Source organism: Typha angustifolia, chromosome 1, assembly GCF_048772165.1.
Source record: "Typha angustifolia cultivar Huaian chromosome 1, ASM4877216v1, whole genome shotgun sequence".
NCBI classification, from domain to species: Eukaryota; Viridiplantae; Streptophyta; class Magnoliopsida; order Poales; family Typhaceae; genus Typha; species Typha angustifolia.
The window spans coordinates 1,275,069-1,291,080 of record NC_133239.1 but is presented as its reverse complement, the minus strand read 5'-3'; the positions used below and the strand labels follow the sequence as shown (position 1 = coordinate 1,291,080).

Genomic DNA, 16,012 nt, shown 5'->3' with positions numbered 1-16,012 from the left:
GCCACTTTTTATATTTATTTTTATAACTAAATATTAAAAGTAAAAACGTTTTAGAGAAAAGATTACTTTCTTTTCTTATTTTCTAACGGCGGAATGCACTTAAGAAAAATAAAATAAGAATATTCTTAGAAGAAATTATAGTGTAATTTTTATAATTTGGCTCGAACTTACTCGTATATATTTTAAACTGAAGCACTTAAATAATTTCATCGATTTGCCACTTATTAACGGCCAACAAACAACAAACACAGTTAGTTTTGAATCAAAAGGTTAGCGGTTGAAATTCGGTATAGCCAATCGAACTAAACAAAAAGGGGTAAAGTGGAATTTGCCCATACGAAAAGTATAAAAGAAAATGATTTTATCATTGGGTATAATAGTTCTATAGAAAAGATGGAACTATTTTAATGCCTTTATTATTTTCTCCTAATTAGCTGGAAATATGAGAAACTTGTTTAGCAATTAATGCAATCTGTTAAAGAGTTGGATGAACACCCTGGGAGAGTGAACAAACAAATACAAGGTAAAGCATTCATTGACGAATAGATTCTGATATACATAATATTCTTCACTACCCAAATATATTCATGTGGGAATGACATGAAAAAGAATCAAGCTACATAAAATTTTTTAATTCAAAACACGAAACCAAGAGATAACAACTAATACACACTGGTGAATGGATTAACAAAGGAAAATGGAGAAGACAAGATGAGTTGAGGTAGAAGGAGGAGAATGGGTTGCTCATCTTCCTTGTACAAGCCCACTGAAGACTTGGCTGTTTCCAGCCAGGGTAGCTTCCCACTCCACTGATGACAGCAGTAACTGGGACAAGGAAATTACTACCTGCTTCATGTCTGGCCGCAGAACAGGATCATCATCCACACATTGTTTTGCCAACATGGCCATCTTAAGATACCCACACAAAAAAAAAGTGTCAGTCAGCAAAGTGAAGATCCATAGTTTGTACATTAACCTTTTTACATGCAAATCTAGTGTGTTGTTGAGAAAGACAAGAAAAAAAATCCAATTATATCAATAAGAGCACATAGAGATGATACTGGACTCATTTCATCTTTTACTAAAAATACTCACCTTATATACACAGTCATGAGGATATAAGCCTGCTAGATTAGGATCGATACAATCCTTCAAGCTTGCCATATTCATTGAATTAGAACAGTTTCTTAGAGCATTCAACATCTGCAGAATTCCAGCAGCTCGGAATTAGAGAAGCTTGAATTGAACAAACAAAATATTTGGAACAACGTGAAGGAAGAAAGGTAAAAATATATAATGAGATGAAATTACCGAAGAGCAAATTATGAGCATAAAAAAACTGAGCTATCCTAACTCAACTACATCGTTGAACTACATATATTCCTTAGCTGTAGGCTACTTTAGATTGGGATATGGCTTCATGGAACTAAAAACTTACAACTGATGCCAATGAACGTCTTTCTGAACTGGTTATGACTATTCCTTCTGTCCTTGTAATTGCTTCTTTTCCAGATATTAGCTCAAAGAGCACAACACCAAAGGCGTAAACATCACTTTTTGTAGTTGCCATCCCATCACGCAAGTATCTAAGAATATAAAAGTAGTGGCGTGACAAAAAAGCCATAGTCTAGAGATTCTGCATCTGCTGCTTCTAAATATACTTACTCAGGAGCCAGATAACCGAAAGTACCCACAACTTTTGTAGCAGAAGGTTCGCCTTCACTAGCTCTCACAACAAGCTTTGCAAGCCCAAAATCAGAAATCTACAGAAACAAGGAGTTATGATATGTAAATAGACAAGATAAATATCAATTATGCAAAAAGAATTGGGATCATCGAAACCTTTGCTCTGAAAGAACTATCTAGCAAGATATTGCTTGTTTTGATGTCCCTATGAACATAATGGTTCTTTGTGTGCTCATGAATGTATTCAAGACCTCTAGCAGCATCAAGTGCAATTTGAACCCTAGAGATCCAAGATAGTGATGTATGGCCTGGCAAACAAAAAAAGGATCAGCATGAATTCAATAGAAAATGGATCACTCACTAAAAACAGTTATGGCAATGAGCGGCAAAGAGCAGTATCAAAGACTATACTCACCCTTGTTGTGTGGATCATGTAGATGATTTTTAAGGGAACCTTTTTGAGCATACTCATAAACAAGAAAGAGCTCATCATCACTTGCTGAATAGCCCATCAATTCTACCTTGACAAAATTTAGGTGGCAGAGAAAGGTTAAAAAATAAAGGTAACTAGAAAATGCATTTTGAAAAGGTAGTAAATACTCGTTCTTATAATGATTTATACCAGGCTAGCATGATGAACCTTGCAAAGAACTTTTATCTCAGCTATAAATTCCCTAGTTTTTGTAGCAGTCATTATCTTTATCGCAACCTCCTGACAATCATTATCACTTGTGAGGCAGTGGCCCATAATTTTTCTTTAGAGAAGGCACACTGGCCATACAAACCTGGTCTCGAAGAACTCCATAATAGACAGAGCCATATCTCCCATGACCAAGTATATTTGAATCAGAAAATGAATCAGTCGAATAGAGAATCTCTTCGTGTGTAAAGATGATAGGTTTCTCCATATCAAATGCTTCAGCTACCATCCCTGTATAGAAGGTGCCATTAGGAGACATATTCTAATATTTAGCATTACTCAAACAACAAACATCATTTATAGCAAGATGTGTGTGCTTAGTATTTTAATTAGTTGCACTTGTATGAGACCGCAAAAGATGCTATCATTGACAAACAAATGTCTCCTCAAATTAGATTACAAAGTGCTTAACTTCACTTTGAAATTTAAGATCTGGTTGCCAGCAATCAGGCAGCCCAATTATATATTAGATAGACGTAGAAAGATTGCAGAATTTATTGCTGATACCTTGTACCCATGAATCTGCTTCCACTTCAGGTTAGTCAGTTTTATATTGATAGCTTTGTTCGTATCCTACTTAAAATGACTTGTATGATTTTTAAATCAATTAAATGAATACAGCTATGCTTTTGAGAAAAAAAGAATTCTCACATTTTCCAGTTTCTTTTCTTCACATGTAAGCTTCCTACTTGGACATAATATTTTACTAGTGATGAATATGACTTTGTAGGACGGTTATCATAAGAAATTTAAATGTTTACATGTCTAGTACTCTAAATACTCTTAAATTTTAAAATCAGTTTAAAATACAGGAATATTTTCGACTGCCCTGAAATCATAGGAATTGTATTATAAGATACTTATATAACTATACATGGCAGAAAAAGAAAGAAAGAATGATGGACATTGGACAAATTTAATAACCTTTGGGATTATTGATATGGTGATTGCCTGCAACCCCGCTTGATGGCTTCAGATTCCCAATTGTACAGCAGAAGTATCTTCCAGAACCATAACAGAAACTCCTGCTTTTAAGGATGTGAAACTTATGCGAGGTTGGCTCATTGGGGTCCTTTCTTTGGCTCCTTGAATTTTGGGCATGGGAATTGAAGAATTTTATTGAAATGAATAAAAGGAGAGCCACAGCAATCAAAGCAAGGGCGACACCCATGCTACCAATAACCCATCCATATGGAAATTTTGCAGGACGATGCTCTAGTTTCTCTGCAAATGTACTACGTAGTAGTCAGTAACTACAGGTCATACAATTTGAAACAAGGATTTGTTAGGTATGAATGAAAAGGTACAAAAATTACATACAAAAGATAAAAAAAATTGCACATACCTCTCATAGTATTTAGGTCTTGGTACAACACTCATAAGAAAATACTATATAAATAAAGATTAGTAAAATGCAAATAACCTATCTAGTACTACTGGAATACCAGTGCTATTTAGTAACAGTATAGAACTAATTGATAATTGAAATAAGTATTGCAAGTGTGTAGAATGCAGCTGTTATAAAAATAATGGCTTAAGTTCTCATCTCAGGGATAATCCAACTATTAGCTTAAGAGCATTAGTGCCTCACTTTGAATCATCTGGAGTAGCAGTCCCATTCTCAATAGAAGATAAGTTATGAAAGGCCTTCACAACTGAGGACATTATCATCTGGATAATATATGCTCTAACATCTGCTGTAGCAGTCCTGCCACCAAACTAGAAGTATATAGTCTCACTTATCATATTACAACACTAACAACCTGGGCATCATCCACTCAGCCATGAGCCAACAAACATCAAAAACTCTTTCGACATCAACTGTCACATTGCTGAGATTAAACCAACTAGCAAACAAATCACGAACAATTACCACATCCAGATCCCTAAATCCTACCAGAGAATCAACCATCAAAAGAATCTGAATTCTGAAGTTAGCTAGATATGGTTTGGATTCAAATCTAAGCAGTCAATCATAAAAAATGAAGCAGAACTATATTCAGTTAGAAGATTTATATCAAGATTTAAAGAGTAAAGACTGCATAACTACAAAGACATAACAATACTTACTTGAGAGTGTGTCAAAGGTAGCTGCTGGAGCAGGTGCAGGAGCAGAAGACATCAACGAATAGGGTTGTCCAGGAACTACAGATGGCAGAAGTAAATTTTAGAGATCTAAGATGGATTTCATGATGAAAATAAGTGATACTCTTATAGTTTAGGAAGATGGAGAAGCTTCATAATGGATTACTGAGGAAAGCATGACTAAAGCATATAAAAAAAAATGTTCATTGATCAGAAAAATTTGTAACAGCTCATAAATGAGAAGTAGCTTTCAGTATAACGCGATTATGCCATAGCTTTCAATGATATAGTCAAGAACACTAAATTTGAGTATATCTCCCTTTGATAAGTGAAAAACTAAGAAGCAACTAAATGATAGTTGACTAAAAATATTATTACGTCTTGTTAACCAAGGAAATATACACTAATTGAATAAAAATCGAATCTTTCACAATAATTTCCAGGGCGGCGCTCACCAGAATTCAACGGAATGTAGTACACCTGGCCAACAACCACCGCATCCGGCCCCGACATCCCATTCGCCGTCTCAATACTATCCATGCTCACCCCAAATCTACTCGACAGCGACGCAATCGTATCTCCCTCCTCCATCACATAACTCATCAGATAATTCCACAGCCCACTAGAGCACCCGCACACCAAGTGCAACGACACCACTGCTCCGGCCCTACCAGTCCTCGTCGAATTCGGCAAGAACGCAAGGCCACCGTACGCCGCCGTGACCATCGGAAACACGGGTTGCACCTCCTCGGATTGAACCGTGAAGGTTGTATTGGTCAAATACTTCTTCGAGTACAAGCAAGAACAGTTCTTTCGCACGAACACGTACCCCGGGCTGCTTCCCTCGTCGGCGGTGATGTCCTCGGGGAAAGCATCGAACATGCTCTGGATTTTGGGGAGGGTCGCGCCGGGATTGGTCTTGAAGGCGATGAAGGAGGTGCAGAGGCGAGAGGCGTCGGTGCAACCGAGAGGGGTGGGAAGAGAAGAAGAGTAGGAGAAGAGGGAGTTGACGAGGAGGAGAAAGGAGAGCGAGAGAGCGATTTGCAGTAGATCCATTGGAAATAGAAGGGGAGAGATCGAGAGGTTGGATCCAGAAACGAGAGAGGAGAAGAAAGATCTGAGAAGGAGATGGGATTCGAGGTGGTTAAAAGAGAGAGGATGGAGGGAGGCTTGGGGGCTCCGTGGAGTGGAGAGTGAACTCACTCACAGTTAAGCGAAAAGAGTAAATACTCGAGAAGTGTATCAAGGGGAAGGGCGGGGAGATTAGTGGGCTTGCGTGATTAATTTTACCTAAATGCTCTTGTCATTATGAGATATTACATCTAACACCCCTATATTTTTTTTCTTAAATATAATAGTTCACATCTTACATTTCGAACCTCATTTTTGCACTCCAAATTAATCGTCGTTGATGACAAAAAATTATTTCACTAGGATCTTTTGTAAGTAAAATATCTTATATATGAAAACTCAAATTTGATTCTAAAGAACACTTCTTTTTTGTGAACATAAAATCCAAAACAAAGGTTTAAAATATAATTAACGAAAAGATAGGACGTGAAGTGTAAAATCCAAAACAGGGAGAGTGAGGGCAGTGTCGTCATTTAAGCGAAGAGAGCGAAACGGCGATCTTAGAGCTCTGAAATAATCCGGACCGTCCGAAGCCATCAGCAGAAGAGCGAACATAGAGAAGGATCTTTTAGCAACATCCTGATTCGCTGCACCCCCCTAATGGAGGAATTTACTACACCCGAGACTCCCGGCAGACCTGGCAAGTTGCCAGATCGCATTAATTGGGCAATCATTCGAGAACACAATGAGGATGGGCTTGTTATGGGGGTTCATGTACACATGCATGCATGCATGCCCCACCTTTATCTAAATAAAGGGATAAAAGAGATGGTGGAAGAAGTTGTTAGATAAAGCAATCAATATACCAGTCTGGACTTCTAAGTTAAGGAGTATACTCTTAGCCAAACCAACATTACACTGTCTTTGTTGTCGTATTTTTCCATAACATATATGATTTCAAGGAAAGGGAGGGACTAATGTGAAAAAATACGCAATATAATGTGAAGGTGGCGGCGTCGAGCATGTGGCAGATGAGCATGGTAGGTGGGTTCAGTCATGACTCATGTGGTAGTTATTAGATGTTTCTGCCACGTGGCTCGTCGTAGTGTAGCTTGCGAGGCAGTGCATACTATTTCGTGCGTACTTATTGTCTGCTCACATGCGTTACAGCTCTTAATGCTTATCCTGTGTATCATCATCATACATGATTTGATGTGACTCTATATGATTCTAATTTTTAAAATATAAACTAGTTTTGTTTTATTGAATATATTTTACTATCTTACTTACTTTCAAAATTACTTTATCTCCTGTTTTGTTTTTAATCTCAATAATACAAAGTTTACTCTTATAATAAAAAAAATCTTAAACCCGTCCCTATATTTATGATTAAATTAAGACTGTATGGACTATTTTGATAAGTTTACTATATTATATTAAAATATGTATGTCTTTTTCGATTGTGATATTTTAGTTATTTTGATATTATTCAGTTAAGTTTAATTAAAGGGTCTCATTTCAATCATAATCATAAGTATAAGGACTAGTTTGAAACTTTTTAAAGTACATAGGGCTAAAATAAATTTAGCTATAAATACATAAAAGTTAAATATATTTAATTTTTTTTTACAAACTTAACCCATATAACTGATAGTAAATTTCCAGTTCAAATCTGTCTTGTGATAATCTTGAAAATTTATTATAGTTGATAAGTACCTTGACCAAGACTGAGGAGGGCGTGGGTTCAATTCTAACCCCAAATAATATTGTGAAGAAATTATTTAATTGTTGGTGGTTTAGTAGTTTGACTCGATTTGATTGATGGCTCGATAATACGATTAGCTTAGAAAAACAGCTTAGCAATGCAACGACTTGGAGTAAGTAAGTCTTGGCGACATTTATTCGGCGACGCATATGATTTGAAACCTGGACTAGATAGCTAAAGGTTTGCAAGGGCTTACGAATGATAAAAAAAGTATTAAAAATTTATTGTAAATATTTACCCTTCTAAATATACTAACAGAAATATTTTAAAAAATCTCTAAATTTTTTTGTATATATATATATATTATCAATAAAGGGTCTCTTTGTGTTTTTATCTATTAAATGATTCTAATTCTGACACGTAGTTATTTAAAAAAAAAACTAGAAGAGCATCTATGCAAAGCGAGCAAGCTTTTGACCAACAAAAAAGAAAACTTAAAAGAAAATTCAGGTAGGGGATGAGAGAAAATACAAAAATATAAAGGAAAAATTAATTAATAAATTAATAAAAAAAATTGAAGCCAAATGAGACGTAACAAAGCTTTAGCTCATCATCACCATGCAACTAATCCAACAAATCAATGTTGTGGCTTTAAATAGGGGCAAAAAGAAAGGAGACATAATAAGGGGGAATAGTCCTCTCCTCATCATTCTTGTCAGCTTAAATTGGCACACATCATCTCCTATTCGTATTTCCATATCACGTGCAAAGCACTCGACACTTTGTCACCTAGAAAATAACGAGCTTAACGTGGGCCACATTTGAAGCCCATTAACATTTAACCAGACCTTGCAAGTTGGGCCCTTGCAATTGACCTATTTTTGCAAAAAGGCTGGATTGGCCACGAGAAGACCTACGGCACTCGCAATTGGTTCATAGTTTTTCAATTAAAAACTCGAAGACTTTTTAAGAAACAATACGAGGCACACGTGCGCATGCGCGCTACGCAAATACAAAAGTCCAACGTCCTACGTGGCGAGATGTCATCGGTAGTCGTAGGCACGCGCCGTCATTCAGCTAACCAAGTGGAACTCGGTCGTACCAACCCTTCCACCGACCAACTCAACTCGACGGTTCCGATTCCTGTAACCGCACTCGGTAAGCTTACCCCCCCCCCCCCCCCCCCCTTCCCTCCTTCCCTCCACATAGCTAGTCGATAGATTTCATATATCTAAAGAGATGTTGTATGCCTTCAAATTTAGTGCTCGCATCCATCGTTCTAATCTATTATCCAGCCGACTTGGTCTCCTATCTCCATAGTCCAAAACAGAGTAAGGAAAAAAAAAAAAAACAGGGGAAAGCGCATGTGTCATGTGAGCATCCTCTGTGTCCAATATTGACCTCCACTTTACTGCCACTGGTGTAGAAGGACCACATCTATCTCTCTCTCTCTGCTATGGTCTAAGTAGCTCGAATAGATTGAATATAGTGCTCAATCCAATGCCAACTTTTGAATTTTTTCTACATAACCCGTGGCTAGAGGTCCCCCAGCTATACTGTCTACGATTAGTGGACGTAGGCATCACAACCAACTTGTATTCCTCCTACGAGTTTGTCTTTATACAATACTGATACCATTTTAGCTTCACTTGTACATAAAAGTGTCATGCATAAGAACATAATGAGAAAGTATACTAAAATATTACCCGTTATTTAGTAATAATATACTATGGGTAGAGCTAACACTAGTTTATTATGAAACTAATAGCCTGTGAAAGGCACACTTAACAACCCTTTTAAGATGCAAGACATATATAACCATTAGCTCACTCATATTGGTACTTTAGTTATGGGAAAGAATAGAAGTTATATTATTTTAGTATCTTATCTTAGGAGCGAATTATTGTTTAAGTAGGCAAAGAAAAAAAAAACAAGAATAGGTGGCTTACCAATATCAAACAATTTGATACGAGTAATGCTAAATCTACACGCAAATTAAGAAACTTTCCACATCCCTATTTGTCCCTCGAAGTACAAACTGAGCTTAATTTTGACATAGTAGTCCGGTCTTTGCTTTCTTATTTCTCGATTCATATTGCATACGAAAGAAGTATATTACGTCTAAAGATAACATCGTGGTTGTCTCCTAAGAGAATGTATATGTAAAGTTATTCCATCACAGAATATTCGTAGAGCCAAAACATTTTCCTATATATATATATATAATACATATTATATGGAGGGAAAGAGAGAGGAAGAGAACAGGACAAGTTATCCATCACCATTGTTTGCTTGGCTGGGCAAAGTGAGGTGGTGTAATCGAAGCACGCCTCTCTGCAAGAGAGCCCACTACATCCAATAGACTTGCGTGAGTCGTGCTCTAAATTCCATCCCTGGATCCATTGTTCCGACTTGAGACAATGGAATCTATCACAGTGGCCTTGTTAAATCTTGTCCCTTTTCTTAGCCACAGCTAATCCAGAGGAGAACAAAAAAAAAAAAACAAAAGGAAAAAGAAAAAGGAGAAGGCGTTAAAAGATATAAAAAGAGCAACGTGAGCGCATCAAAGGCCAGGGTAACCCTTCCTCTCCTTCTCATCTCTCTAAGATATCATTTTGAGGACTTGGGTTTTGTTGTATTCGTAATTTAACAACTGGGTCTGAGAACTTTCGTCTTGAGGTTGAGAGTTGAGAAAGAGAGAAGTGCTGCATCTTTTTCCTCTGTTCTTGAACAGGGTTTCTTTTGGCTTGTCGTTTCCTGGCCTCTTCGCAGAGCTGAGAAGGTAAGTCCTACACATTGGTAATGTTTGATAGGGATTTCCCATAATGAGCTCTCTTTCTAAAAGGTTTGCTTACCTTCTCTCTTTCAATGAGGAGTAACATTTGTTTCTTTTTTCTTTTTCTTTTACCTTTTTCTCATCCGGGTCTTGTGGTGCTTGTTTTGACCTGGATTTTGACATTTTCTCATTTCCTAGTTTGAGAGTTGAAATATAAGAGGTGGGTGTTTTAGTCCTCTCTTATCTATTTTATTACCCCAGAGAAGCTAAACCAGGCAGTGGTTTTCTGATACAAGATTTCATATCATAGCAAACATGGAAGAAGGCTCTAAGAGAAGAGTTAATCCTTGTCCTAAGTTGCTCGATTTGATCCCGAATGAGAGGCACTGGATGGTGAGAGATCCTGGTGGCGGAGGAGGAAAGAGTGGTTTAGGAGCTGAAGAGGAGAGAAAGCTCGAGCTAAAGCTTGGTCCTCCTGGAAGAGAAGAAGAACCCTCTATTCTATCTCTTGGCTACTTTTCTAAGGCTTCCAAAACCACCACCAACATCTATAATCTTTATTCTGGAGCTAAAAGGGGATTTTTAGACACCGTGGAGACCAAACCAAAAGGTGTGGATTTCTTTATCTTCTTCCTTGATTTCCATTAGTTTTATTCTTCTTTCTTATGCCTTTCTTCTTTCTTAGATCACCATCAACAGCAGCAGAATGGGCTGTTTCAGCTGAATGATAGAGCTGGACTGGGAAAAGAAGTTTTTATCGATACAAGTGGCAAGGCAGAGCAGCAGCTCAGGCTAGAGAGAAAGGCATGCTCTCAGACAAGGTAATAATAACCCTATCCCACCACTGATTCAAACTTTTTGGAATTTTATATATTATTATTTAGTCCCTGCAAAGCTCTGCATACTTTTAATGTATTTAGACATTTAGTTTGAAAATATTGAGCTCTGGAGTTTTCCACTAATTGCAAAAATAAATAAAAAAAAATCAGCTTTTAATGCATGTTTGCAAATGGAGCCTTGCTGAGAGAAAATTATTTCAAAAAGAATAACATACTTCCTTTGATCATCTCCTTGCTGAAAAATATTTCTCATTTACTCTCTTTTGATATCTGAAATGTTATATCATTTCAATTGCGTTAGTATTTGAAGGCTCTTATTCTTGCAGTAATTTGTGACTGAATTAATTATTTCTATGTTTGTCATTGAGAATCTTTATATTTGCTAGATAATTTGATTGGTTTTGCATCATCTAATTTACTTTTATTTTGCCATAAAACTAGCAGAACTGGCACTGCTCCTGTGGTTGGTTGGCCTCCCATCCGGTCGTTTAGAAAGAATATCGCAAGTAGTTCATCAAAACCTTCTCTTCTTGGATCACAAAATGAAGAAGGAGAGGTCAAAGCAGAGCTTAGCTTCAGGAAGGGCTTATTAGTTAAAATTAATATGGATGGGATTCCCATTGGAAGGAAAGTAGATCTGAAGATCTACGACAGCTATGAGAAACTTCCTTTGGCTGTCGAAGAGCTCTTTCGAGGCCTTCTTGAAGGTATTCTTTCTCATTTCATAGAGAGTTTGAATCTTAAGTTGCATGTATGTAGAAGTAGCATATCTACACATGGTAGCAATTCTCCAGCCTGTAATATGCAGTAGACAAATCTTATTTCTGGACCCATTTCTATGATGATTTTGTCGACATCTTCATCTTGTTTGTGAAAATATAGTTTTTAGGCTATAAACTTAAATGTCATCGCTCGATTTTTTGTTCACATGTTTAATTTCTTTATGTCTAGCTCAAAAGGATCCTTCTGTTGTTGAAAGTCGAAACCATGGAGAGGAAGAACAAACCTTTTCAGGGTTGCTAGATGGGACTGGTAAATATACTCTAGTTTATGAAGACAGAGAAGGAGACAGGATGCTGGTGGGTGATGTACCTTGGGAGTAAGCTTTCTTATTCCCTTGTGAAAAATTTCACGTCATGACTTCAATACTCATCCTGGATCCCTTGTTGCAAGTTTTAAACTCTGACACAGAAAATTCAGCAGCCAAACGCAAAGAACAATAGATTATCATTCTGAAACACTGTTGTTTTTGACACTTGCAGCATGTTTCTTGCAACCGCTAGGCGGTTGAGGGTGCTAAAGACTTCAGAGCTTTCTGGACTATCGGTATGTTCTTGATTTTCTAAGAGTCTAATCTGATTCCTGTTTTGATTTCAAACGGATGTCCTTCATAGATTTCAGTAGTATAACTCGAATTAACCAATTGCTTATCGCGCTTGAGCTCACTTCAGTAATCTTTTTTGTTTCTTCTCCAGCTGGGAGGAGTCTGCAGGAAAAGGAACACCACCACCACCACCACCACCACCACCGACAACAACAAGGTGTTGTGTTGAGGGAGGCAACAAGGAGTGTTTAATCATTTGAGTCATCAATCTAACATTTACTTTCTTCTGGAAGAATGACTTGTTTTCGATCTGTTTAGCTTTGCTGCTTCTTTTCGATCTGTAGAGACAACCGATAAACTAGAGGATAGCAGGGAATGGCATACCAAGCCCTATGTAAATGCACCAAGTAGAAATGCAAATGTTTACTTGCAAGCTTGAGATGCATAAGCTAGAATAATAGAATACTTCTCTAGACCAGAAATTCTATGCACTATAAAGCAACTGAAACAAGGTCATGCTGATCATTACTAAACTTTCAGTTCAACAGAAATTAGCTCGTGTGATCACGATAAGGCTTTCTCCTCAGAAACCGAAAGATTCGGTGGTTTTCGACTACTAGTTCTTGTGCAAGATCCAATCATTGAGGAAGTTAGAACTGGTCCCTATCCACCAAGTAGGACCTTTGCAGCTTGCTTGCATGCGTGGTGTCAAACTATTCCAAATAGTGGTGCGAATGTGACCACACAAGATGCTGCCCCAACTTTGGTTGTCTCTCAACGAATCAGACAAACCTTTTAGCTCACCATTGCCTCTTTCTGATAGCTCCAGTTGCCAAACCTGGACGCCACCCAAAGGATGCATACAAATTGCTGCAAAAGAAATTTAGTAGCCCCACCTCCCTCCAACTAAAGTCATATGTGAGCTGGTAATGTTAGATATGATCTTGGTCTGACATTTATACAGAAAAAGCTGTAGTCAAATTTGCTACCCATTTCTGGACATCCAATTGATCTTCAAAGACTGGTCACAATGTAAGGTCGATGCACATTCCTGATGATCAGCTTATCTATCGAAAGTTATTCATTTGCTATATGTTTCAAGATCAATTATAACTTCATAAACTCTCTAATCAAGTTAAAGCCATCTGAAAACTTAGGCCTACCTGTCTACCTTCCTCTACAAATAATATATCCAAGTCAAAAATTTGAGAGCCCTTTTCCCATCAGCTGACCCCCCAGTTGGGGAGGTTTCTTTAATATTCGCGCGAGGGGGGAATAACAGAGTGGTCCCTTTCATTTGGGCCACGCTCTAAATAAATTCGGAGACAGCCGAAAGGAAGAAGAGAGTTTTGGTAGAATACGAAAAGAATAAGCCACTGTTTGATTGCAATATGCTCGCAGTTCGCGTCTTATCTCTCTATAATAGTTCTTTTTTTTTTCTTTTGTATGTGCTCCTCCCCATGCTCATGCTCTGTTCTCTCTCTCTGTCTCTCTCTCTCTGTCTCTCTCTTTTAGAGACAGGATAAAATATATTCCACGGCGTGCGACGAGCTTTCCTTTGAGGGTGGAAAGCGGAATAGTAGGTCGGAAAGGCCGCCAAAATTAAGCGGACCAGTCCCCGAAGTTTTTTGTTATATTATATAGAAGCTTTTTTGTTTTCATTTCACACCCTAAATTATCTATTTATTCCAATTCAGACTCTGTTATTTCACTATTATTAGTTAGTTGACCCTTTTATCTCTTTTTTCTTTAAAAGGCCAATGGATAGTTCGTTAAAAGAACATATAATTACAGGGGAATTTTCACTAAATCGTGGTAAACGCCCTGTTTGGATTGCAAAAGATAGGGTCTATACAGCAGCAAACATACATAATGTAGGGTGGTAGAAAAAATCCCTATAATATATCATCTAATTAGGGGCAAGTAGCATAACGACATGTTTAAAAGCATGATGCCACCTAAGTTTAGGGCATAGTTAACACTTCTTTCAATGTATTGCCACTAGATAAAGGACTCATGTACCTAATAAATAATATAGAATTTATCAAAAGATGGATTCCAAGGAGAGGGTCTGATGATCTCAATTGTCACATAGTCATATCATAAGGTGGCTTATTATAATAATAATAATAATAATTATTATTATTATCATTCTTTATTTTGATATAGAGTTCACCTATGAGGTCCACATCCTTCATGAATTCCATCAATGCATTTGTTGCTAGGTGTGGACTAGATTCATGGTCCCAGAAGAGAAAAAGTAGTACCATTGGAGGTGGAATTATCTACTTTAACAATACTTACATCTCTGATTGTTTAGCAAACTTGAGGCATAAAGCAGAGTTTAGAATCTCCTTACATGTGATCATATCAACATGCATAATATTCTCATACATAACACAAGAAAAAAGACAGAATATTCTTCCACATATAATAGAGTTTATAGATGCAAGTTTCAAGCTAAAGAATGAGAGCCCAATCATGTGCAAGAAACTATAGACTAACAAAACTAACCAATTATTGTACATGCAAATGGTATATACTGCAGATGACATCTCAATACCTCATAGGGAGATGATAACTCTTGGGTTTTCCAAGACAAGATGCTTATTAGTCTCTAACCATACTACTTGTAGCTGAAATGAAGAGGCATCAAGAGTGCTTTCATGATTAAGCAAGAACAGAAACATAATAATAATACTACTACTTCAAATCAAAGAATAAGAATTGCTGATGTTTTGGAAATTTTGTATTTCACTCTATTGTCTCAATGGCATACAAGTTTGAAGAATGGCAGAGTCCTGCTTCCTCATCCAATTTTGAACAAGTTAATGTTTTCCTATGAAAAGAGTATAACATCAGAGAAAAGTTGAACAAAAAGAAATATTCAAGCCCACTGCAGCCTAACCCAATATAGAGGTATCATTCTGCCCTATTGATCAATATCAGATCTCTGTGTGATCTGAACTGCCCAATCTGGGGCCAAGCCCAGCCCCTGCTCTAGCTCATAAATAAATATTGCAGATCCATGAAAATTAGCCAATTACATATCAGTAAATTCTTAGTTTATTATTTCTGTTGATATTCCTGATGTTATGCTTCGTACAAAAAGATACTATATACACTGCCTGTTCTACAAGGATAGCCTAATCTATTGCGGGAATGATAAACTAAATCAGGCCTCTTTAGAAGTGCCGCAAAGAGGTTAAAAAATGACATCTTCCTTAAAATATAAGACATTTAAACTCATGGGCCCTGAATCCCTGACTGATTAAGGCTACACAGGAAATCTTATATTAAGATGAAAATCCAAATCACAAGCTGGGGAGATGACTATAGTGGATACATTAATCTAAAAGTAGGGTAGGATCTACATCCACCAAGTCCACCAAAATAAGCTAATGTAACATTGCAAGAGGAGGCAACGAGTTAATTACTTAATTTTATCTTTGAACTGCCATATTACTGTAAAATCTACTTGAATCAATGACTTGTTGTTGAAGCAGATAACAAGATCAACTAAGAAAAAAAGCAGTAGTATATTCAAATTTACAATGACCAAAAACTTCACCTATTTCGTGTTATTGCCTATGCTACTGGTATTTCCTCTAAGATCCATATGCATGAAAAAAATGGAGCAAATACACAACCTATAGCTACCAACAGTGGATTTCTAATTCTAACCAATGTGACTAACTCTTCTTCTCTAACAGACAAGTCATGGCTACTATGAATCAAGCCATAAATATGGAAGCTAATTCTTCACATTGTTACTACTAGCTCTTACCTCATCAAGATACTGGTAGGTCCAAAGGTACCAAGGTTA

General features: G+C 37.1%; 2 protein-coding genes across 8 annotated transcripts; one reads left to right on the top strand and one right to left on the bottom strand.

Annotated features, from left to right (window-relative positions):
* Positions 1-502: 502 nt before the first annotated feature.
* On the bottom strand, positions 503-5,697 carry LOC140758639 (lysM domain receptor-like kinase 3). Its single transcript, XM_073094909.1, has 11 exons — positions 4,927-5,697; positions 4,457-4,531; positions 3,311-3,610; positions 2,472-2,617; positions 2,309-2,398; positions 2,102-2,207; positions 1,843-1,994; positions 1,666-1,763; positions 1,439-1,586; positions 1,096-1,203; positions 503-909 (listed from the first exon to the last, which is right to left on the bottom strand). Exons 1-11 carry the CDS (start codon positions 5,525-5,527, stop codon positions 745-747), a joined length of 1,989 nt encoding a protein of 662 aa, XP_072951010.1. The 5' UTR covers positions 5,528-5,697; the 3' UTR covers positions 503-744.
* A 4,136-nt stretch (positions 5,698-9,833) lies between these two features.
* On the top strand, positions 9,834-12,625 carry LOC140766681 (auxin-responsive protein IAA6-like). Of its 7 annotated transcripts, none has more exons than XM_073106249.1 (8): positions 9,835-10,029; positions 10,222-10,243; positions 10,334-10,633; positions 10,709-10,844; positions 11,304-11,569; positions 11,814-11,961; positions 12,125-12,188; positions 12,338-12,625. In XM_073106249.1, the coding sequence occupies exons 3-8, from the start codon at positions 10,339-10,341 to the stop codon at positions 12,413-12,415; spliced, it is 987 nt and encodes a 328-aa protein (XP_072962350.1). In that variant the 5' UTR covers positions 9,835-10,029; positions 10,222-10,243; positions 10,334-10,338; the 3' UTR covers positions 12,416-12,625. The 7 variants fall into 7 exon arrangements, with proteins under 7 accessions (XP_072962378.1, XP_072962350.1, XP_072962332.1 ...); XM_073106231.1 differs by having other exon boundaries at positions 10,320-10,633; XM_073106277.1 differs by lacking the exon at positions 10,222-10,243 and having other exon boundaries at positions 9,834-10,029; positions 10,285-10,633; positions 11,814-11,941.
* The last annotated feature ends 3,387 nt before the right edge of the window (positions 12,626-16,012 follow it).